At 34.4% G+C, this 25,938-nt stretch overlaps 3 protein-coding genes and 1 long non-coding RNA gene across 4 annotated transcripts; 3 read left to right on the plus strand and 1 right to left on the minus strand.

Moving 5' to 3' along the window:
* Nucleotides 1–1,259: 1,259 nt before the first annotated feature.
* Nucleotides 1,260–7,692, minus strand: LOC149398399 (uncharacterized). The gene is made up of 2 exons (XR_016296899.1): nt 7,337–7,692; nt 1,260–1,921 (listed from the first exon to the last, which is right to left on the minus strand). It is a non-coding gene; the product is annotated as an uncharacterized LOC149398399 (long non-coding RNA).
* On the plus strand, nt 5,012–6,784 carry LOC149398400 (putative F-box/LRR-repeat protein At1g56400). The gene is made up of 3 exons (XM_089615256.1): nt 5,012–6,061; nt 6,157–6,330; nt 6,509–6,784. Exons 1-3 carry the CDS (start codon nt 5,012–5,014, stop codon nt 6,782–6,784), a joined length of 1,500 nt encoding a protein of 499 aa, XP_089471382.1.
* A 1,206-nt stretch (nt 7,693–8,898) lies between the features above and the next one.
* LOC149398401 (DAG protein, chloroplastic-like) lies at nt 8,899–12,117 on the plus strand. Its single transcript, XM_089615564.1, has 4 exons — nt 8,899–9,282; nt 10,845–10,942; nt 11,034–11,099; nt 11,721–12,117. The coding sequence occupies exons 1-4, from the start codon at nt 8,945–8,947 to the stop codon at nt 11,897–11,899; spliced, it is 681 nt and encodes a 226-aa protein (XP_089471690.1). The 5' UTR covers nt 8,899–8,944; the 3' UTR covers nt 11,900–12,117.
* Nucleotides 12,118–18,524: 6,407 nt separating this feature from the next.
* On the plus strand, nt 18,525–24,605 carry LOC149398402 (agamous-like MADS-box protein AP1). The gene is made up of 8 exons (XM_089615495.1): nt 18,525–18,716; nt 18,780–18,972; nt 23,296–23,374; nt 23,528–23,583; nt 23,694–23,784; nt 23,935–23,976; nt 24,135–24,176; nt 24,280–24,605. The coding sequence occupies exons 2-8, from the start codon at nt 18,788–18,790 to the stop codon at nt 24,310–24,312; spliced, it is 528 nt and encodes a 175-aa protein (XP_089471621.1). The 5' UTR covers nt 18,525–18,716; nt 18,780–18,787; the 3' UTR covers nt 24,313–24,605.
* The last annotated feature ends 1,333 nt before the right edge of the window (nt 24,606–25,938 follow it).

Genomic DNA, 25,938 nt, shown 5'->3' on the forward strand with positions numbered 1-25,938 from the left:
TAAATACCTCATTCCTAAAAAAATTCGAGATAAGTTTATCTCAACTAACAGAATACTGCATCTCTCTCACCTTATTTTTTCTCTCTAAAATCTTGAGCCAAAACATAGGCCTTCCATCTCACAATAACAATCTGATTAATGAGCGTTAGGGAGCGCGTCGGAAAAAAATCCCTTTGCGTTCTTTCAGTTCACATTTTTCTCGTTTTCTCATCAGAAACAAACTTTTAACAAGGCAAAGACGATGAGTTTGTAGATCGTACCACCATTTGACTTTTGTGCGATCATTTGGTCCAATCCTAGATCGAGTCACGTGCGATTCTAGGTGTTAATTCAAAAACGACATTAACACCAATTAAATTGTTGCTAGTACATGCGATGTTGTTGTTATCGGACATAGTCCTAACCTAGAGCTTGGCTGATGTTATGGTGATGTTTTTGTTTAGTCAAAATTGTTTAAGGGGTTCTTTTCCAGACAAGAAAAAATTACGGGAGAAATCCATTATTACTTTTATAATCGTGACATTCATTTCTTAAGAGACCCTTTATTGGACATTTTTGTAAATGACTCGCGCAAAACACACCCCACGCATTTCATGCATGGAAAACTACTACTTTACACACACTCCATATCTCTATTTCTTATTATGGGCATCATTGAAAAAGCGAAGTTTTAGAGAGAAGAAAAATAATTTAAATCTGACCATCTTCTATTTTGTAAAACGACATGCTTCATTAAACGACATGCATTTTCCACGGTTGGCTCTTATAGACAAACGACATACTTCAGCAACATGTTTATAATCTCTCTACAAACTATGACTTCCTTTATTCCTATATTACAACATGTTTAAAATATCTTTACAAACTATGACTTCCTTATTCCTATTTCTACCAAGTAAAAACACATTCCGTACGACTTTGGTCCCAATCCGAAGAGCCCTCTCAAACTATCAGAGCCAACTAAAACCAACCAGCCATGAACTAGCCTAATTTTTTTTTTCCCTCAAACAAATTGCAAAAGTTGATTAATTCACTTTTCTTAGTACTGATTCTTGATTCCTCTCTGGCCTTGCTCCTAAACCGCAACAGAAATATGGATGTCTAAAGAAACGACGTGAAAAAGGAATGAACATATTTCTGTCTTTAACAGATCTTACTCTAGATAATTCGTTTCGTGAAGACCATTAACGAAAATATCTGGAAAAAAAAATATAAGCAATAAATAAGCCAGCAATAAATAAATGAATACATAGAAGACAGAACAATAATAGTGACTGAAATATAAGCTCCCAATATGAATATGCAAAGACAATTGTAAAGGAAAAACCTGGCCGAGATTCCGGTGGAGACCATGTTTTCGATGCCCGTTCCCAAGTTCAACTGTTGCTTTGGCCGAGATTCCGGTCTCTATTCCACTTTCTTCTTCAGCAACAAGTCATGGGTTTTGTTTCCTTTTTTTGGACAATAGACTCATTTATTTTCCATGAATGGTTCATGGTATGTTTAACATGTCATCACAGAATAGTTTTATTTAACAGGGTTCCGCAGAATATACGCAACTCCTTATTAGAGCTTATGAATACCAACCACTCTGTTTGGCAAGTGTTCTTGGAAGACTTGTTTGGCCACCGGAAAAAAGCGACAAACCACATCGAAAATCCCATCATCAAACGTCTCTTCCGTGGCCAAACTCTTTAGTCATCGAGCCCCATGAGATCTCCGGGCTAACTGGTTTGGAGAAATTTGTACATGTCTGAGTGGTCAAAGCTCTGTGACTGACATGTGGACCACAGTCTCTCTTGGCTCGGTCTTCTCTGCCGAGTTTTGGAGAATTCTGAGGCCGATGATTGCCACGTTGCGGGAGGTGAGTCATAACAACAAGTCATAGTTACAGAACTCTGAAGTGAAGAAACTCAATTGGCTGTAAAAGGATAATACTCGGATGTCAAATTTGTTTAAGCAAATTATGAAGAAAAGAAACGAGCGAGTGTACGTAATCATCAATGACTTCTAAAAAAATGTGTTCCTGAACAGCTTAAAACAGGTTATAGGACCTTTAACTTTTCTCTTTCGGCAAAAACTAATAAACATAAAAGTAAAAGTGAACCACCCCAAGATGTATACGCAAATGATTTACTATAATTTATCACTAATAAATCGATAAAATAAAAAAACAAAAAAAAAACATCTCATCAGAGCAAATGAAGACGATATTAAGGTGGGGAAATGGAATTATTCTCAATTATCATCAATACGAATCTGATTATCTAGCATCATAGTATGAACAGAATACTGTAAACAAAGAGGCTATAGTTGCATTGCAGAAGTATACAGATACGTTTCACCATGATAATGTTTAAGAAGGTATATATTTCGACACACGTCGTCTAATAGTATCCTTGCAAATATATCTTCTAAATAAGAAACTTGAAAAACGTGCCAATGGATAGTTTTCACACTTTCACAGAACAAGCTCTTGAAAAAACGGAGACAGATGAAGGAAGATCACAACTGAAGTTCAGCTATTTATAGTACAAAGCACGATCAATTGATACTTAGAGCTAAATTACTAGTTCCTAGATTTAGCTTTTCATTGATACTTCGTAACGATACTTAATATGTTGATCAGGAGCAATAACAACCATAGCCATAATATCTATTTAACAAACCAGCGGAAGCGAAGTATATTTATACAAAACAAACATCCAGTCCTATAAATTTTCATGATCAGTTCTTATAGTAAAATGGTCATTCCAAAAAATTAAACCAGACGAGACAAAATTAATTATTTTTGTTCCAGAGTCCAAACGCAATCAGTCGACTTGCGAACAAAAGTGAAACGGAAACTTGAAAGAATACGTTATGTACATAACAGACATGGACGAGTAATTTACAAAAATAAAAGGATGTTTTTTTTTTATTTCTTTCCTGTTCCACTTTCACGGGGTATATCGCTAGAGAAACAGAACCAAGTTTGTTATGCAGAAAAGACTATAAAAACTCGACCCTTCGGGAAATTTCCTTCCTTATAAGTGTCAACCATGTATTCCCTGATATGAATCGAGATTCCGGATTATATTTTCTTGGGCCACAATGGCACTCTTGATGGCATCCTTTATTCTATTTTCCTATGCCCTACAGTTTTTATCTTTGATTGGGTTACCAACACTTTTAACGGTCAAAATCCATCTTTTACCCAACGAATGTAGCAAATTGAGATCCACCATAAAGATAATTCCATTGTAATCCTTCAGAGTTCTTTAGGCAATTTTTTTATGCATATCTACATCTTATAGATTTCATCTATCCCTCATAACTACAGGGAGATATTTGAAGGAGCATGATTTTCTTGAATATAATAGTTCCATAGTAGAACTTCATGCTTTTTAATGCATATTTGGGATGCATATCTGTGCACGTCATACATATTATCTATGCCTCATAACTCCAGTGAGAGCTTTTAAGGAATAAGATTTTCTTTGATAATTAAAATCCTTCTACAATGGCTCATTTTTCTCCTAAATAAGAGCGCGAAAAACAAGATTTAGTTCTAGAACCGAACCATTGTTGAATATCCAAAGTGGTTTAAATATGAGGACATGAATCACAATACAATTGCGATAAGATAAGTCACAAGTTGCTATCATTCTGAAGTAAATGATTGTCTCTAAGCACGTCACTTAAAAACATGTAAAAGGTATCACTAATTTTTTTTTACTTCAAACGCCAATAGGAACAAGATAGACTCGAACAACTATTTAAAACAAATATGTCAATCCCAAGATTACCAAGTTGAAGTATCTCTAAATTAACACAATTGTAAAATAAATATATAAAAAAGATTATAAAAAAAATAGAGGCAAAAAAAAAATGGTTAAAACTCACATGATTATACCACGACACCGTTACTGTAACCGTAACACGCTAATGCAAAATTTGGACGCCCTTGGCCAATGCTCATGACAAACATTTGGCATTAATTAGATTGCCACGCTTTCCTTGAGAGTAACGATACCTCGACTCTATTTAATCTAGCCTCGATACCTTGTATTTTCATCAATCATTCTCTTGGGTTTAGTCTAATGATACTAGAGTAACGATACCTCGACTCTATTTTCCCTGAATTATCCCTCCAAACGTCCCGATTTTCTTTCTTTGTTCTTTTTCTCTGGTGTAAAGGTGATTCTTTTCCGCCGATTTTTTATATTCCGGATGACAAACAACACAAGAAGTGCTTTGAGGTAATCTATATTCCTTCAACATCATTTAGTAGATTTGCAGTTTACTTCCTCTGTCTACAGCATTCAATCCCATCTTTGATGATTAATTCCTAGATTATTTTTTCTTAATAAGTTGTATCAAAATCTTTTGCATTATATCATATCTGTATCCTGATCCCATCTTCACTATTTGCGTTTAATCGGGATTTAGTCCTCTAGCCCCTCTTTGTTATGACTGGGGCTTCAAAGAGCCGATTTTGTTCTTATCCGTCTTTTCTAGGACGGAATCTAATATCTATAATGCTGTCTATTACTTGGTTCTAATTCTTTGTACGTTTTCCTTTTTCGTTTTCAAGTACTAGATCTACATTTGCCACATCTAAATGTAAATTGAATCGCCGTTTTTTTTTTCTTTGAAGAATTTTAGAGTTCTAAGACGATATTCATATATTCCTATGGCCCTAAATCGAGCTAAGCAAACCACCCATTACGAGGAGAAGGCTTTACATTTAGGCTTTCTCACAAGCTCCTGAAAAAACCTCAAGTTTATTTTGGTATATAATAATTATTCCACCGTCATGTTTCTCACGTCATAATTGTTACATGCCAATAACAATTTCACAAGAGATAAGACTTGATATCTTTAGCATATTGTAGCACGGACTGCCGATATGTCGGTTAGCTATGCATGACTTAATATCTACTAGGCCAAATTTCCCCTTTTTCAACAATCCATAACGCGGTAATTTTCCATGGGATGATCTGATGAATTTTCTTTTGACCGAGATAGAATGGAAAGCTTCAGTGGCAGCGATGGTGATAGCGCTAGCAAGAAAAGGAAAGTGGAAGACGAATCAACGTGCATTAATCACATAAGTCGACTACCAGAAGTGATTTTCATCTGCATCATCTCACTTTTGCCGACGAAAGATCTCATGGTAGCGAGCCTAGTGTCAAGGCTCTGGAAAAGGATGGTCTTGAGTCATTTGTCAACAGTGTCCTCGAGTTTAAAGCTGAACGAACTCGAGGCCGTCAAAAAGTTCATCGCTGATCGCATTCCGAATCCGATTCCCGAGTTTCAAGGTTCCTATTTCCAAACGTATCTGATAGACGCAGCAAAAAGGAAATACGTGGATTTCGTAACTCAAACTCTCGTGCTCCATGCCGGGTGCGCAATCGAAAACCTCAAAATATGGTTACATCACGATAGGAACGATAGGTACGCCGAAAAGATCCAGAGCTGGGTTCACTTTTCCTTCACCAACAAAATCAGAGCGCTCTCTTTGGACTTCGCTAACGGAGACTCTGAAACAGCTGTTACTTCTCCAAAACGTTTTGACTTGCTCACTAGCGATTTCTCGAGTAGGATATTGCACTCTTTGTCCTTGACTTACTGCAAAATCAATTCATTCACTTTTGGCTCCATGACATCTCTTCATAAGTTAGAGCTGAAGCGCGTGAAGATTTACGGCAGCTCTTTTGGGGAACTAGTATCTACATGCCCAGTTCTTGAAGAAGTGGCTTTACATGACTGTATTCTTCCTTATGAATTTATGTTGTACGATCAAGACCTGAAGATCAAGAGTCTGTCGATGGTCAACTGCACAGATGTTATGATAGAATCGCTTGACATCGACATATCAGTTCCGGAGCTCGTGACACTTGTCATCGTAGCAAGTTCGTTCGGAACAATGTCCCTCCGAAAATCGGAGAAACTTGAAAACACTACAATCGACGGTTCTTATCTGGTGGCCAACAGCGGACAAGGAGATGGTATTGCTTCTCTCTTGTATAATTTAGACTATTGCAATACGGTCTCTTTGCACAGTTATTGCATTCAGGTAAGAATTTCTACACACACAAAAAAAAAAAAAAAAAAATCAATTTTTATTACTTCTGGGGTCTTATTTCTTGTAATTTTCTGTTTCTACGGAAGGTTCTGCCAACAGGAGAAGATATTTCAGAAGAAATGCCCAGTTATCTCACACATGTACAACACTTGAAGTTGACTACCGGATTAGGGAGACAAGAACTTCCTGGGATAGCGTGTCTCATAAGAAGTTGCCCCACCTTGAAGACCATAACTCTGACCATCGAGGAATCCGCTGAGGTACGCTGCGTTTCACCTTTCTCAGTGACATCGGACTCTAAAGATCTGAGCTTTTTCGGGGTGCCTGTTCTTCTCTCTCTCTCTCTCTCTCTCTCTCTCTCTCTGTCAGGTCGATTTCTTCGATTTCTTCGTTGAGGAAATATTTGCGTACGATGAGGATACCTATTGGGATACGCAGGCGTCCCCGTTCCTTTGCTTCGATGCCACTCTCAAGGAAGTCGTAATCAACGGATTCGGGTCAAGGAAAAGAGAGATCGACGTGGCTCGGTTCTTGCTTAACAACGCGCCGCTGCTTGAGAAAATGGAGCTCTACTACGAAGCCGAGACCAAAGGGAAACAAAAAGCCGAGACCAAGTGGTACCCGATATTCGATCATCCTCTCTTGGACGCCTCGAAGTTGTCCGAACATGTTCAAGTCTTGGCTTTCAAACCCCTTGTAGTCCTCGATGATTGAGTTTCTCGTCCCGATATTAGACCAGTGAATCTTCGTTCTTATTGCTTGTAGCTGTCTTTTTTGGTTTCTTTGTCCTTAAGAACCTATCTACCTTCGTGTCGCTCTCCCAATGCTGATGTTTTCATCTTTTGTTTTTCAGTGTTTTAAGTACTCTTTTTTTATTTTTATTTTATTTTATGTTTTAGGTATGTTTGTCGAGATACACATGAAGCTAAGGGTTTTTCTATTCCCATAAATCTCTCTTCTTCTATGATCGTTTTAAAGTCTTTTGGTTGTTTGGTGAAATTCAAGAGTAATTTTTCTCAATTCAGTTTGTTTTTCTCATTTCCAGTAACCTGAAGTGACAAGGACAAATTTCTCGAAGAAATTCAAGCGATTACTCTATAGATTACACACGTAACTCCAAATTCAAAAAATAACAATCTTAATCATTTTCGACCTAAATATACACAGCTAATTTTATATGAAAATAAATTAAGAAAAAGAAATCGAGTTTTAGAAGCAAATTCGTCGCAAGAGCAATCTATAACCATGAGGGCTTATATGCATTACCTGTTATCGTTGATAAAATCTCAGAAAGCTTGGCTCTTTCACATCGATCGATACGATAACCCGACAAAGTATCGAATCCATACTGACCATCGGTTGAAATTGAAAGTATGATCGATTTCGACAGAAATCGCAGAACTGTAATTTATTTCAGTTCTCTCTCTGTGGTCCGGAAGGTATGGCTGTTTTTTTTTTTTTTTTTTTTGACCAACTACTCAATTTCAAGGTAATTTTTCTCCCTCACTTTCATGCGTGGAATAAAAGTGTTGCCATTCTTAAAATAAAAGAATAAAAGTGTTGCTTGCTAAAATAGTGTATTTCATGCTAAAATGATAGGTTAAGATTTCCAATAATCATGAAAACGAACATTCGACCTTTTTTTCCCCCCGAAGACGACTGTGGGTGGAAAAATATTAAGATATTGTACTAGAATTAACCGAAAATTAATTTAACCGAGTATTCAATCAATTTTTAAAATATTCAATTAAGTTTTAACCGAATCAAATTGAACTATATAGACACTGTTTAACATAGCTCAACTACTTTTATATTTTTTTCTCAAAAATTCCGAAAATCTTGTTTTTCAATTTTTTTTTTATATTTTACAAAAATACTTTTTTAAAAATTATTTTTACCAAACGCTTTAAAACGATTAACCTTTTTAAAAAAAACTAAAACCAGACTTAATAAGCTAATCCAAACAGTTTCATTATACTAGAAGATGAACGTAACAAAGAGAAACTTGGGTAAACAGCAGCCAATCTAACAATTAGTTCTTATTAATTTTACATCGCAATTGTTTGTTTTTTTTTTAACAGACTTGCACGAGCTTTGGGATGAGAATGTGGATTTGGGCCAAGGAGTGTTTCAAAGTTAAGCCCTTTTTTTTTATTAACACTTGTGCACACGATATGTACTTTGATTGGTCACGTGCCTAATCTTTGATGGGCCCAAAATTACTCTTCAAGATTCCAAAAAGCTTGAAGAAGTTTAAAATGAGACCTAACGCGTCCAAGAGTTTCAGATGATCCTTAAATCATGTAATTGATTTCATATTCAACTTCGCGTTGGAAGTGAGCTTCATAGGTGATATTTGTGAAATATCCCCGACAGAATAAGTGAAATCGGAGGAAGGAGGGAATGGACAATGGAAATGGCATCAACTAGTAGCAATTTTGATAATTTGGACCAAAATCGTAGCAACTATGTTTTTGGACACTTTTACTATACATTAATTATACCAGTTGTTATAAACCGATTATTTACAAGTCTATAATTAACAATAATTGTAAATATAAGTCTACAGTTATCAGTAAAAGTGTCCAAAAACATAGCTACTACTGTTTTTGTCAAAAGTATCAAAATGGCTACTAGTTAAATCCATTTCCCAATGGACAATGGATTTTAATTGGGCCACAATAGCAAACCCAGAAAGCCCAAATTCATTTACTTAAAGCCCAATATGTTTAAGGTACTCGCTCTAATTTGTACATTTTTTTTGTTTTTTTTTGTTTTTTGTTTTTTCTTCTCATCGAGCTCAATACAAATATCCGCTCTTTCATTTCAGACTTTCCTTATCATCATCTCTCTCTCTCTCTCTCTCTCTGAACCATGGCAATGTCGACGAACCTCTCTCTAGCACCCAAAGCCCTAGTGGCGGAATCGATTAGGCCTTCTCTCTCTCACCACGGCCGAGTCCGGTTCGTCTCCGTCGTGCCGTCAACGGTCCGGTCTCGCTCGCTCCGGCAAGTCTCGGTTAGGGTTTCGACGATGGACAGCGATTACTCGGCGAACAGAAGCGAAAACAACGAGGAAATAGAGCCGATAATGTTACCTGGCTGTGACTATAACCACTGGCTCATCGTCATGGAGTTTCCCAAGGACCCTGCTCCAACCAGGGAACAGATGATTGATACCTATCTCAACACTCTCGCTTCAGTTCTCGGAAGGTTCATATTTTTTTCTTTTATCTGTGTTTTTTTTTCGTTTTCTTTATTGGATAATCTTGTTTACCTTTCCTGTTGTTTCTTAGCTGAGGATTTATTTCCATTCGTAAATTGGAACTTAATTTTTTCTTTCTTTCTTCTTTTTCTAAGATTGTGAAAACTTGAGTTTGTTTGACATATTTTCTAAATTATCGGTACTTTGGAGCTTAATTGGTTGTTGAAGTGTGGTTTGTCACATGACATAGCTGAATATCATTTGTGAAGTGAACTTTATTAAAGTAAGGTTCTTATTCCTGTCATATTTTTTAAATTTCCTGCGTAATATATTATACTTTCACAGGTTAGATGAAGGATTTTTATTTGCCTCTGGAGTAAGAAAAGATAATCCATGTTTTTTGTTTTTATTTTTATTTGGAGATTGTTATGTTTTTTTTTTCTTTTCTTTTTCAGAAGCTCGTGACTATCACTGGGTAATTATTTAAGTTAGCAGGTTAAGGGATGAGAGACATAAAAATATTATGCAGCTTAACAATGAAATATATATCTTTATCGGTGTTCTCGAAATATCAAGATTGTGAAAACTTGAGTTTGCTTGAAATATTTTCCAAATCATCAGTACTTTGGAGCTTAATGACATAGCTGAATTTGCATTTTGGAAGTGAAGTTTATTAATGAGATGCTTTTATTTTTATTTGGAGATTGTTATGTTTTTTTTTTCTTTTCTTTTTCAGAAGCTCGTGACTATCACTGGGTAATTATTTAAGTTAGCAGGTTAAGGGATGAGAGACATAAAATTATTATGCAGCTTAACAATGAAATATATATCTTTATCGGTGTTCTCGAAATATCAAGATTGTGAAAACTTGAGTTTGCTTGAAATATTTTCCAAATCATCAGTACTTTGGAGCTTAATGACATAGCTGAATTTGCATTTTGGAAGTGAAGTTTATTAATGAGATGCTCTTATTTCCATCGTGGTTTTTAAATGTCCTGAACTTGTTATGTGTTGAGTCCCTAGGATGCGATTTAGTTGTGTTTTCACAGGTTAGATGAAGGATTTTTATTTGACTCTGAAGTAAGAAAAGAGGTAACATGTTGTTTTTGGTGGTTTTTCGGAGGCTTGTGACTATCACTGGGTGATCATTAGCACTTTAGCAGGTTAAGGGTTGAGAGTCAAAATAATTTTTTTTGGGCAGCTTAACAATAAAATTTATATATCTTCTGGCGTTGTTGAATTATCAGCGATTGACTGAATTTATCAGAAGACTAACTTGGTTAAAATTTCAAACTGAACCGAGTTCAGTAGCACAATGATATGATAGCATATCGGGTGATTAACTGGTTCTTGATGAGGTGAACTTTAGCCAGTTTATATTGATCCTCTATGAATTTAGATAGATGTTCTATTTTTGCTTTTGTGGCTGAGAAAATACAGGACATATATATATATATATATTGTGAAGATTAGGCTTAGTATAATGAACATGCTCTTCTCAGGAATTCTGTGGTTGAAACATTTATTTTATAATTTTGGTTTTTTATACGTGGCTGATATATACAAACAGTATGGAAGAAGCAAAGAAGAACATGTATGCTTTTAGCACCACCACTTACACCGGTTTCCAGTGTACTATATCCGAAGAAACATCCGAAAAGTTCAAAGGTAAGTCTCACTTGTTCGGAGTCCTCGTAAATATTTTTGTAATGAGTGGCTAATGAAATTATTTCCCATCCCTCGTGAATGGTCACTGCAGGACTGCCCGGGGTTCTTTGGGTATTGCCGGATTCATACATTGATGTCAAGAATAAAGATTACGGCGGTAAAATTTTCTTTTATATCGAATTATGTCATATCCTACAAGCTTGTTTATTACATGCCCATTTACTATTCAGGTGGCGACAGTTTGTTCCTTGTTCTTTTTCTTGGCAGTTTCCTTCACGAGCCTTGTATTTATTTATTTATTTATTTTTTCTGTAAAACAAATTTCAGTTCTAAACAAAAGAAAAACAGAAAATTAGGAAAATAGCCAACTTAAACGTTTGACATTGCTAAATAGCCAATGTTTGATAAATCTTAGATAAATAGCCATAAATAATGACGTGCCCTATATGGAGGTGACTATTTAACTAAGATTTACGTCTGTAAATACATGAAATGGTTATTTACCTAGGATTTATCAAACGTTGGCTATTTAGTAATGTCAAACGTTTAAGTTGACTATTTTACTAATGGAAAAAAACATCACGTAGCTTTCGCGTATGTGAAAAGAAAGTTGGAGAAAAAAATTACGTGCTAAAATGAATTTTATTTTAATTAATTTGTAAGAAAATGCCAAGAAACACAAATTCAGGGAAGAACTGTCGCCACTTGAATAGTATGGGAGCTGTAACTAAATACCATATAACCTTTTTTTTTTTTTTTTTTTTTTGTGGCTATATAGGGGATAAATATGTTAACGGAGAGATTATTCCCGGGAGCTACCCGACCTATCAACCGAAGAAGCGCAAAGAACCGAGACAGGAGGGACGAAGATACGAAAGGCGAAGGGACGGTCCTATTTCCGAGCAGAAAAACCCGAGACAGGGAGCGACACAACCCGGATCATCGGCGGCGCCTTGATCGGTCGCATCAATCAGCGGACCCGGAAGTTTTTGCTTAAGAAGTAAGTAGTGTTGTAGTAATGGATCTTATTCTCGGATGTTAGATTAAGGCGATATTATTTTGGGATGTTAGTTTTTAAGGCATCAAATTTGAACGAACCACTGGACCGTGCACTTTGAGATGTGTATATACTTAAGTTCTATTGGACCAAATATATATTTTGGTGTTTTTGTTCTTCCCAAGTATTTATAAATCTGGGGTTTGTGTTTAGTAATTTTATTAAGTTTGTAAATCTGACTAGATAAGATTAGCTATAATGAAATTTAATCGTCATAATCGTTATAGTTATAGTTCACTTATTGAAAAGTTTAACACCATTACTTGATGTAGTTTTAGAGTATCGTGAACAACCTTCGATGATAATTGTGATTGGTTCAGTAGAAAATGGGATGGAAGAAATTATTTTGAGTGATATATGGGTGAGAAGGAAAGACATAATTGGAGAGAAATTTAAACTATAACTAAAAGAGAGGCATAAAACAGGCATAAAAATACTGTAGTTAGACTTGTCCCATAATAACTGCAGTGTGGCCCCATTTTGCTCTTTCTTTAACCTGTACCACACATTTGTTAGAGTTAGAGGTTGCATAAATTCTCGCTCATAGCTTCATATCAAGATATTCAACATTTTGGTTTACTCTCCCCTAAAAAATTGAACAAAACAAAAATCACCGTTATAAAACAACATTATAATTGAAGTACTATAACTACTGGAAGTCAAATTAGATAAAAACCTATTTCTTGTAACTATTATTAAAAAAAGTCATCAAATATTAAAATAAGTATATAATATTTATATTTAGCTAATAATTGTTATTTATTATATCATTTTCCAAGACAAATTTGAATAATAAGAAAAATTAAACAAAATTTATTTAATTCTATAGAATTACATTCATGTTAAACTTCATGCCATAACCTGAAAGTAACTAAAATTATGAAGAATTTATTTTAACGTCATTAGGAAAATACACAATATAAATTACCAAAAAGATTGTTAATATAAACGAAATAAATTAAGAAAACGTATGTATAGTTTTGATTTAACTTATTAAATTAACAACATAAAGCTTATATACACTAAAATAAATATGAATATTACTAAGTCGAATCCACAATTATTCAACGAAATCCAACAATGAAGAGAAAAATAAAGGCTGCTTTGAGAGTTAGAAAGAGAGAAAGAACAGAGGAATTAAGGAAAAGCAGAGAGAGAATGAGAGAAATGGTTAAATGGGCTGTAATGGTATTTTTGTCCGATTTTAGGTCAAAAGTCATGTTTTGGATATTTTCAAACTAGTAGATATAGCTTTGATATTTTGCTACTTTTGAAGCCCACAATATGACATTTCTTAATTATAATCCAACTCCAAAAACGACATGCGTGAAAACATGTGGCCATACCTAAAATTCTTATGGTTGAAGTCCATATGGCGATGAGCCAACCAACCCAAAATTCACAAGGCTCGAGCCCATAAGGCGATGAGCATGACCACACGACGTGATCTCTCGTTCCATGCCCCGTAACCTTTCGATCATGCAGCATTCCAGCCTCACGCCTACCTTCCCCAATGCATGTCTAGACGATCGGTAGCCCGTGTTACACCTTTCCCTATGCTTAGCTTGCCTCATGCCACTCTAGCTTTGTGGCACCCGACCTTGCTGAACGTCTAATAGCTCGACGACTTGCCTTCCCGCACGTCCAACCCGTCTCGTGGTTAACCTAGCAGCTTACCTCAGCACATTCAGCTACCGCGGCCCATCTCGACCTCTTAGGTATCATAACCTTTTTGTTATATATACACAAAACAATACTCCATCATCTACGCTGGACTCATTGAATTCTCTCTCCTTCTCTCAGTCTAAAGACGAGCAAAAAGTTACGAACTCTATAAGTCCTTACTTTAATATTGAGCGTCGTAGTGTGCAAGAAAAAAAAATGTCGACGAGTAACAAATGTCATTGTTATCTCATGTGACAACTCATCGACAAGAAGAATATGATGAGATCATAGTGTCATTTACTATAAATGAAAAATTAACATCACTTATAGTGTATTGGATATATAATTTTTTTTTATTTCCTTGTCTCCTTGTGTCCTTGAGAAGCATCGACTAGAAAATGACCCATCATCAGTCACATGATACTTTGGGCTTCATGTCCTCGAAACGTGTTTTCTTGAATGTTGATCCTGAAAATGATATTAATAATTTGGTGCTAGAGGGAAGCAACTCGTGAATAGCCACACTTTTCCGTCAATAGCTTGTTTCCTTAGTGGAAATTTTTCAATTCGATAATGATTGAAGATTAAAGATCCCTCTATAAGACCTTCTCATGGAATTTTTTGTCCCTTAAGAAACCCTATAATTGGTAATAAAAATCTTAGAAATTAAAGCAACCTTCGTCTCTCGAACCATACTACCTTGGTTGCTACAATGACTACGACTCACGTTTCTCGACCGCCTCAATGATTTTGACCAAGCAACTAGGCTACCTAAGTTTTAGCTACCACGTGGCTTGCGAACAAGGAATACACTCGACAGGTATGCAGTAAAAAAAACTGACACACTTCTTAGCGGCCCGTGACTCGCGACCACGCGATCTACAATCAAGCGACCAATCCGATGCCTAGCCTTTTTCCCACCACCCAAGGGATCACATCTCAACAAGTTTTGGGCCATCTCCAAAGTTTCATCCACCATCGAAAAAACCCCGAGGAGCCCCGCCGAGATGGGTAACGCTACCTCTCAAATTGCAACAGTCCTCTTCTTCGACTTCCAATACTCTTGAAGACGGGTCTTAGATGAAGAGAAAGCTTTCATATGAAATGAAAAAAGATGCCGAACTATGAAGTGATCTCCAAAAGAGACTCCAAAACTCCATATGGACAATAATTAATGTGGACTAAATAAGATTCCAACACAACACTCTGCTATAGATTTTTGGGTCGGAGACGTGAAGCTAGATTTACCTATCTTACCACCACCCTCGCCCTCGAAAGGTGGATGCGCTAGAATCTAGGAGAGTTTGCACCAAAGCCCGAGGTAAATTCGATTAATGTCTCGATCGATGAGATATTGCACGTGAACGACCTGAACGGTAAAAGTCCTTGAGGCGGCCTCGCTCTCTCAAAGATGGCCACACATTTCACTCTAAATGATTGTGATCCTTTTTGCTCATAATGTCTTAGTCGCCTTAAACTATTGAAACCTTTGTCTCCCTCCACCGACTTCCATAATTATATTAATCATTAATTTCTATGAATACAACAAACTTTCTTCTCGAAGTAATTCAGTACGATGTCATACCATACGCATATCGCAATCATGTTTTCATGCATAAACAACATGAGGTTCTACCTTCGGTAAAGTTGAATATGTATATAATCAAAACATAAGTTGAATATGTAATTGAAGCCCTTCCTAAGTGAAAGTTGTCCCTAGCTCGGCGATGCCTCTAGACTCGGTGTCCATCACTAGTGACATTTTTCTTTGGCATGATGCTCTTTATCAACAGACGTGGGCTTGCTATTATGTCCTTATTGTCTCACATCTTCCAAAAGTTCCGTGTTGTTTCTTCCGTGAACTCTGTGTTGAAGGGTCCACCTAAGAGAGCATTCAGAAAGAAAGAATTTTGCTAAACTTGAGTGTTATTTAGTGTTCAATTAATGACTCATTCTAATTAAAATAAATGACAAGATTAAGTGTCTTTGGGAAAACAAAATCTAATGCGACATTAAAATCATTCCAAGAGGTATTTAGATGGTATTTTGATAAATATTTTTTTGTGGTTGAATAACGTTTCATCAATCGTCTCTTTCAACATACAATCAAGAGCATTTGCGGAGAAGATGATGGGTCATTTTGTAAAAGAATTAATATTTTCAATTTTTATTGGAAAAAAAATCAACAAAAATTTAAATTAGAGATAAATTTAATACAGAGATATTCATTAAGATATAATTAAATCATACACACTAAAACATGATATTTAAAAAAAAATCCGAATTCGCCACGCATACGATATTTTCCACGAACGCAAGTAGTGCTGAGGAGGGGCTTTAGTCTCCCCCTTGAATTTGAAATATTCAAAATTAATACATACATACATACACACATATATATATATATATACACACACATATATATATATATATATATATATACACGCTATGTATTTAGAAATTGATAAAGAACTAAGCAACAACAAATATACAAATTTTATTATAGCCAATGTTCGAATTAAAAAAAAAAAAAACTAGCCAAGATGCTGACGTGGACAGAATTCAAGCGTCGTATTTTTACATTTTATCCCTTTGATACTTATCACACGGTTTATGTATATATTATTCAAAATCGTTATTAATTGGACGGTTTCTGTATATATTATTCAAAATCGTTATTAATTGGATGAAATATTATAATCAAATCTGATTTGGTTAGTTTTATTTATTTATTTTGTTTTTAATAGGAAACAGTTATATTAATATGACACAAGAATATGATGAGCGTATTCTAAATTGATTTTGATTGGCTGAGTCGATATGTTTTATATTTTCAAGGTTTGAAATGTCAGTGGCCATTTTTTTGCCGATGGTAAAAAAAATTAGAAATTGCGGTGGCCCAAACTCTTGCCACGATCCTTGAAGGGCTGAGCTCGTTTGGTGCCAGCGAGCACCGTCCCGAAGATCGGCGACCTAGGCGCATAGATCTCCGCGACTACAGGCTACGCGGCGACAACGAGATACGCTCAGGCGGAGTTGCTCGATGTGGCGGAATCATCAACGACATTTTTGAATTTATATTTTTCTTCTAAATCACGTTCATTTAATAATCATTTTTATTTTCTGGTTTGTATTCAAATTTGTGCAGTAAATATTCATTAATAATCGTTAAAAGTCTCTGGGATCTATTGTTTTCTAATTTTTTTCTTATTGATCGTGAATAGTTAATAATCGTTAATAATTTTCTGGGTATCTAATTGTTGTCGGGTGTTTTTTTTTTTTTCAAATATCATTAGGTAATAATTGGTAATAATCATTAATAGTATTATTCATTCCCATAATAGATATTTAAATATCGTTAGGTAATAATCGTTATAATTTTATGCATTCTCAGATTTTGAATTTTGCAATTTGGATTTACTTTATATTTGTATAATTGTTTCTGTAATTTTTGTTTTGTTTCTTTTCGGGAGTAGATTTTTTTTTTTATAAGAATTAATTGATGGTTGCTTGAATTAAGGAATCAGGATTATTTCTTTCCTTTTTTTTTTTTTTCTTAAATTATATCACATATATTTGGTGGACAATTTTATAAGGGCATTTGTGTAAAAATTATACCGTTAATTAATACGATTGGCTAATTAGAATGAAATTTCAAACTTTCATTGTAGTTACTTTGGTAGAGTGCTCATGTATTCAAGCTATACAACATTAAAAAGTGTAGTATGTATTAGTATATATATTCTGACCGACATAATACTATATATGCTATAGGTAAAATAATTTTAGAGGTATTTCTTTTATTTTTATTTTTGTATCAATACTTATCTAATTATATCTATTACCAACATAAAGTTAGAAGAATTTTTAGCCTCCCCCCTTTCAATAATCCTGGCTTCGTCCCCGTTTATGGGGGTGTTCATCAAAACTGCCAAACCGAACAACTCGATAATCCAAACCAAACCGCACTCTTTTTTAAACCGCCCCATTAAAACCCGATGAAGTTTGGGTTGTAACCAACCCAAACCGCAATTGTTTCGGGTTGGTTTGGTTTTTAATAGTCGTGAGATTGGGTTGAACCAAACCAACCCGATAGTGTTAATTATTTAATTTTTGTAAGATTACAAATATTTTATATGTACTATTGTTAAAAAAATAATAGTTTTTAATAATATTATAATAAAATAAAAAATATATAGTATTATATTTTATTATTTACGACTACATGAAAACTTGGTAATTAAAAATTTGCGTGATTTGTATTTTAATACGTAATTTTTTTAAAGATAAGTAAAATTTTAATTTTATTTGACAAAACGTTCTAAATATAATATATGTATATGATTTTCATTCGAGTTATAAAGTCATTTGTCGAGAATTATAATCCGAAAAAACTAACCCAAACCAACCCGATTATTTTCGGATTGGTTTAGTTTGATTTTACCTTTCAATCGGGTTGGTTTGGGTTTTAAAATTAAAAAATTAGTTATAACGGTTCGGGTTGGTAGAACATGAAAAAACCGATTAACCCAACCCGATTACACCCCTACCCGATTATACTAATTTTTTTTTTTTTCAATGTTAAGTCGGCATGTGTAAGTTTTGTAAAAAAAAAAAAAACAAACAAAATGGCGTGCTTATCTATCTTTGCCAAATGGAGGGCATGACTCGACACGTAGGAAGGAAACGATTTAAAAAAAAAAAAAAAAAAAAACGATAAATGTTCCGAGCCACAAATTTGTCGCGTGTGCTTCTTCATATTCAAAATACACGTATATAATAATAACTGATAAATAAACGTACCGGTAATAAAAAAAATGTAATACATAATTACATATATTGCCATAAAGAAACAACAACAACTAGAGCAGTGCAGACAGAATAAAATAATTCCTAATTTAGCATCAATCCTAAACCAAAAAAAAAAAAAACACTATTCTTCAAACTGACCCTCCTCTCTGGCATTCCAGCGAAATAAAAAAACCAGCCCTTGACACACGAAAACCGCCACGTGTCGACCACCGAGCCCGAAGAATTCAGGTCATCTTTCAGGTACGAGTTATATTTCTATCTTCTTCTTTAGTCAAATAATTAGGGTTTTGACTTCTCAGAGAGAGAGAGAGATGGGAAGAGGAAAAGTTGAGCTGAAGAGAATCGAGGACAAGCACAGCAGAAATGTAACATTCGCGAAGCGAAGAAAAGGTCTCATAAAGAAAGCCTCTGAAATCTCTGTTCTGTGCGACGTAGAGATCGCTCTCATCATCTTCTCTTCCACCGGAAAACTCTCCAACTTTTCTAGCCATCACTGGTACTTATTTCTCTAAATCCTTGGCCTTTCAAATAATATTTGCTTTTTTTTTTTTCTGTTAATAAATACTAAATCTGAGTGTCAACTAACTCTGTTTCACGTACTCCTATATGCAAAATGATTGTTTATTTTTATTTATTTATTTATTTATTTTTCATTCTTGTTCTTTATTGCAATTCAGTGTTAAATATCACCTTGTAATAACCTGTATTATTTGATATCATTTGATGTAAATCTATTTACAATATGAATTAATTTTTTTACAATCAAGATATCTAAAATAGGATATTGTAATAAAATTGCCCTGTAAAACACCCTCCTCATCGATTAGAGAACTTGCAAAATTGATCCATTTAATTTGCTGTAATAATGATTATTATGAATCTTAATTACTTTAATTAAGCCGTTAGACTCTAGTTTCTATATTTGAGACGTCATAGAGACGATCACTTTGCAGACGTATTAAGTTGAATGTTTTTTTTTTTTGTTTTTTTTTTGTCTTCAAACAGTTTCAAAGAAAGCCCGTACACACATTCATTGAATTATATATGTATATATTTAACCACACATATATGTGTATGCGATTCCTTAAAAGATGTGTTTTTTCTTATTTTTATAATTTGATTGTGTACGCAATTCTTTTTACTTGTATTTTTTTTATCTTTAATCGGTTTATTTATATGAAGGAAATTTCATCCGTTACTTTGCAAAATATTAGTTTCAAGTATTATTTGGCGGTTGTTATCCGAATTTACTATGTCAGCATAAACATGACATCGTTTGGCATAGTTTTGTTTAAAAAAAAAAAACGCTTTTAGATTCAGTTTTTGGAAAAAAACTGTTTTTTTTAAACTGACAGGTGTTTGGTAAGCTGTTTATAAAACAGTTGTTGCTGGTAACAAAAACTGATTTTGCGTTTGATAAAATAAATATATTATAGTAAAAAGACTAAAATAGACATAGAATAAATATTTAACAGTGCTATGGATAATCACGTGAGGATATTAAAGTAATTTTATATCAAATACAAAAACGCTTTTTTCTAAAAGTTAAGATTCGTAGCTTTTGTGACTCATGTACAATTTTTAAAATCGTTTTTGAAATTTTTTCTAAAAAATGTTTTACCAAACAGTAAGATTGCAGTTTGGTTTTTGCTAACAGTAAAAACAGGCTTAAAAAAGCTGTGCCAAACACGCCCATAATCTTCTAACACAAGATGTTCCTCCCTTTCTCACGTGGCAATATTTTTGGCCTAACTTTCATTTAGTTATTGAGGGAAATGATAGACGTGATGAGCACACGATCTCTATATTTTTAAGGGGATTGTTTGATCTCTAAATCCTTGGGCTTTCGAATAATATTTGCTCTTTTTTTTTTTTTTTTTTTCGGTTAATAAATACTAAATCTGAGTGTCAACTAACTCTGTTTCACGTACTCCTCTATGCAAAATGATTGTTTATTTATTTATTTTTATTCGTGTTCTTTATTGCAATTCAGTGTTAAATATCACCTTGTAATGACCTGTATTATTTCATATCATTTGATGTAAATCTATTTACAATATGAATTAATTTTTTTTTATTACGATCATGATATCTAAAATAGGATATTGTAATAAAATTGCCCTGTAAAACACCCTCCACATCGATTAGAGAACTTGCAAAATTGATCCATTTAATTTGCTGTAATAATGATTATTATGAATCTTAATTACTTTAATTAAGCCGGAAGACTCTAGTTTCTATATTTGAGACTTCATAGAGACGATCACTTTGCAGACGTATTAAGTTGAATGTTTTTTTATATTTGTCTTCAAACAGTTTCAAAGAAAGCCCGTACACACATTCATTGAATTATGAGAAATTGTCCCATTTGTCACAAATTTTCTAACATTTTTTCGCTTTTCACCAAAAGACTAATTTGGTCCAAAATAACACCGATAGGTCAACAATGTTGACATCTAATAGTTAAGGACAAAAATAAATGTCAACATTGTTGACATAGATGGTGACATTTTGGACCAAATTAATCTTTCGGTGGAAAGTGAAAAAATGTTATGAAATTGGTGACAAATTAGACAATTTCTCTTGAATTATATATGTTTCATATTTATCCACACATATATGTGTATGCGATTCCTTAAAAGAGGTGTTTTTTCTTATTTTTATAATTTGATTGTGTACGCAATTCTTTTTACTTTTATTTTTATCTTTAATCGGTGTATTTATATGGAGGAGATTTCATCCGTTGCTTTGCAAAATATTAGTTTCAAGTATTATTTGGCGGTTGTTATCCGAATTTTACTATGTCAGCATAAACATACTCTTCTAACACAACATGTTCCTCCCTTTCTTACGTACGTGGTAATATTTTTGGCCTAACTTTCATTTAGTTATAGAGAGAAATGATAGACGTGATGTGCTCACGATCTATATTTTTAAGGGGATCTGTTTGATGTTTGAGTTAGAAGATCAATCAACTGAGAGTCTAGCTAAAGTATGGGCTTAGTATGTGAGATTATAACCTCTTGGACACCCTCTCTATAAGCTAGCTTTTGAGGATGATTTCTATCAAAGGGTTGTAACAATTGGTATCAGAGCTAACCCTACTCCGACCCACATTGCGGAAGTGGCGACCTGGGAAGGGGCGACCTGAAAAAGCCAGAGTAGGCCATCTAGAGTGGGCAGACGTGGACATCGGTATCAGAAGCGTGGTGGTATGTTACAATCCTAGTTGATACTCACATTACTAAATATGTGATTGGCATATGTGAGAATCCCAAATAATGTTGGTTTATAACCTCTTGGTCACCTTCTCCCTAGTAGTTAGCTTTTGGCGATAAGTTCTACAGGAGAATGGCAACGGGTACGGGTTTTAGCGGGTACACCAATACCCGTTAACCCGTACCCTTTAACCCGGTTTTCCCAACGGGGCGGGTAACGGGTATACCCGCCGGGTGACGGGTGCCAAAATTGAGCACCCGTTAATCCGTTTAAAAAAAATAAAAAAATAATTTTTAATAAGAATCAGAACAACAACCTACTCATTATGATGTAATCTAATGTTTTCTTAAAAAAAAATATCTAGTTTTTTCCATAAAAATAATTAACGGGCGGGTTAGCGGGTTAACGGGGCGGGTTTAACATTTTCGCTACCCGACCCGTACCCGCTAAAATACTAACGGGTAATACCCGTTAGCCCGTTAACTCATTTTGAACGGGTATTACCCGACCCGTTAAGACCGGGTAACGGACGGGCTAACGGGTTTCGGGTAAAAATGCCATCCCTTTCTACTCAAAGGGCAGTAACATACTCAAACACAACTTTGGATTAAGAAAGACAGCCCATGTACCCGAATCTAGCCATGAAAAGAGCATTTTCTTCAATGGTTTAGTTACTCATTGTGTTTTGTTTTGGCGAGAGCCTTGATAGTAAAAAAAACATAAATGACTCATTTTAATGTAGAAAGCCTCAACTCTAGGAACCAGAAGAGACATGCTGGCACAAGTTTTTTGGAAATTCTCCAAACAAGTTCTCTTTAAGTATGAAAATCTTAATACAAACACTTTACTTGCAATAAGGATTTAGTTTTGAATTTTTTCTTCTGGATCTTTTGCACTCTTCCCATAGATGAAAAAAGAAATTTGATTGTCGCTAATGTTTCTAAAAAAGAAATTTACCACTAAAGAGTCCCATAATCTGTTGGCCACAGTTTGCTAATGTTTCTGAAAAGCTAATGACTTTTGCAGCTAAACTATTATTTGGTCAATTTTTAGAGTTCCAACAGTTTGGTACACATGCTAATTAATTTCTTCTGTTTTGTTTTCCTGGCCGAAACATCCCCTCTTTTTTTTTTTTTTTTTTTTTTTTTTTTTTTTTTTAATTTGTACAGCACAACTATGAAGATGAATGGACCTTGAAAGGAATTCTGTAACACCAAAATTTAAATCTATTGCCTTAGACCTGATCACTTTTTCTTCATCATTATCAAACCATAGCTTTTCAAAAAGCTAGGAATATTCTGCTGGCTTTGAAAAATAATTAGTCTAATAATATTCCATAACAATCATAAGCATTATATTTGGTACAGAAACGGGCTGTTAAGTTGGCTCTGTTTACAGAGGTTTAGATGCTAGGATTTCAGTATAGGCTAGGTAGGTTGATTTTTCGAGCTTTGATGATCCTTTTCTTTCTGGTATGAAAACAAGACATGGCAATGATTTTGAAAATGATTTTTTTTTTGTGTGTGGATAATTTCAGTTTGGATGCATTTAATAAATTATAACATGGGTTTATAGCTGAGATATCTACAACTACTTTCAGTTTGGAAAAAACAGTCAACCGATACAAGAGAATTGCCAATGCAGAAGTTACTTTCAACAAGCTACCTGGTGAATCAAAGGTATACACAACATATCTAAATATGAATCTATATGTATATATACACATACATATATATATATATATATATATATATACATATATCCTAAAGTACTATACGTCTTCTGCTACTTTGCACTTAATTGGCTCATTTGCAACGATATATTGCCTGCAGAATAATGAGATTGAGAAAGCTGATGATGTATATTTGCTTAATGATGACATAATAAGGTGGGTTAATTAACATATATAAATACCGACGTGTCGTCAGATTTCATATCAAAGCTATTTGGTTGGTGTGTTTTTATTTTGATTTTTGTGTACCATGACCTTCAATACAGGGATCCCACAATCGAACAACTATCTGTTAATGAACTAGCAAGCCTTGAAACAGATCTATCTGTGATGTTAGTAAAAACAAGAAAAAGAAAGGTTAGTCTAATGTTTTCTGTAAATATCTTCTCTCAAACTATTCGTTTCAAATCCAGGAAATTAGGCACAATAATGTTAGAACAAGTTAATTTTTTTTTTTTTTTTTTTTTTTTTTTTTTTTTTTTTTTTTGTAAATTTGCTTCCCTGCAGACAGAATTAATGGTGGAAACTTTGAAGAAACTTGTTGAGAAGGTATTGAACCGTCATTTTCTTGATTTTGATTATGCAACATCTCTTTAGTGGTTTTGACTAGAAAAAAATGAAAACTAATATTTATCACATTGAGATAGATAAAAAGACTGACCATGGATGTGGATATTCATTACCTGATACTTCTTTTCTGAGCTCAGGAAAAACAGCTCATGGAAAAGAATCGCTTACTTCAAAACAAGGTAAGCTAATGGATATTATAAAAGAAATTTTTATATGTATAGACGAGTGTGTTTACAAGTGTATTTTGAAGTAAGAACTAGTCTTTTGTCTTTTGAATTGCAGATTGGGATAGCTATCGAGGGTGGTGACAGCTAAAACGACGACGTTGCGTTTGAGGGATTGTTACGTGATTGGCTAGGAACGACGGTGATGTGATAATTTTGCCAAATCAGATTTCTATATTCAGACGTGTCCTTTTGACAATTGGCGGTTTGGCCAAAAGTAATATAAAGCATTGCTGTCTCTCTCGTGCCTTTCCAATAACGTTGCCACAATGCTTCTTCTGTTTGATTCTTTTTCTTCTGTATGTAAGCTATTTATGTTAAGATACTTATGTGACAATAAGATAAAGCACTGTGACAATAATATAAAACATGGTGATTTTTTTTTTCTTCTCGAGTATATGGGGGTTTCCAATTCCAATTTGCTCAAAGATAATAGAACAATAATGTTAGTACAAAACATTTTCGTGGAGATTAATAGTTATATTTTTTTTTTCTTTTCAGTCACACGTGTGTCTGTGTTCTTCTAATTTTTAAACCTTATAATATATATAATTTAATAAATCCTTGGTTTTTGCATATATTTTATTGAAAAATCTGGTTATGTTTCATAATCACAAAAATCTTGTAGATCTTAAATGAGTGTATTGGTTTAATGAGATTTGTTGGGTTAAAGTTTAAGATCATTTATAAAAGTAATATTTTTTTTTGTCTTATTACAAGATTGAAGCAAGACCTACAATATATATATGGGCTGTTTGAAATAAATTTTGGGAAATTGCCCTAAATAGGAGTAAAAAAAAAAGGTTTTTACTTTTTTGGACTTTTTTTTTCAAAAAGCTCACAAATAGGACTTCGTAATTAATTTGGATTTATGTAATTACCCTTTTACCCCCGTGAATATTAAAATTTAAATAAAAAATCACCAAAAAACCGGATTTCTTCATTTAACTTGCCTCCACGTCACCTTCCTCACTTACCTTGACTCCACGTCACCTTCCTCTTCATTTCTTCATCGACCGAGATAGTTTAACCAGAAGAGAGAGAGAGAGAGTGAGCGAAAAAAAAAACCGTCCAACTTCCTTAACCAACACTCCAAAAACCGTCTCGATTTGTTTTTCAAACTCCATAATCTCACTCATTTCGTCACTCTCGTCCATTCTTCGCCCAAGAAATGAAGAAAAAGAATAGTTCGCCGACCAAACGCCCCCCAAAAGTTCCAAAACCTAACCCTAAAAAGAGGAGTCTTCCTCAATCATCGGCCGAAACTCCACCTCCAGTGACGCATGCATCCCCGCGTCGGAGTCCGCGCGTGGCTTTTGGCCCGGAGTCACCAATGCAAAACTCCACGGCGAAGAAATGGAAGAAGGTTCTTGCGCCGCCGAAGAAAAAGAGGAAGGTGGTTCTTGAGTCGCCTTCAAATTCTGACTCCTCTGTCCCTTGTACATCCGAGAGACCTCACAAGGTGAGTTTTTTTACTTGCAATTGGTGGTTTCAGTTTTTTGGGTGCTTAAATTTTTTATTTCGTGACAAAAATGAAAACTTTTGGGTTTGCATGTTAATTTTTTGTTGATTATGTGTGGATTTTGTGTTGATTCATGGGTTTGCATGTTTATTGTGTGTTTCATGTAACTGTTAGTTTGACAAAAGTGTTCATTTTTCTAGGCTTGCTCATATTAGATGTAGGTTCTGTGAATTGTTTTGTGTCACACATTTCTGG

Source organism: Urtica dioica, chromosome 5 (genome assembly GCF_054948205.1).
Source record: "Urtica dioica subsp. dioica isolate 48M chromosome 5, U.dioica_male_clone48M_v1_H2, whole genome shotgun sequence".
Taxonomy (NCBI): domain Eukaryota; kingdom Viridiplantae; phylum Streptophyta; class Magnoliopsida; order Rosales; family Urticaceae; genus Urtica; species Urtica dioica.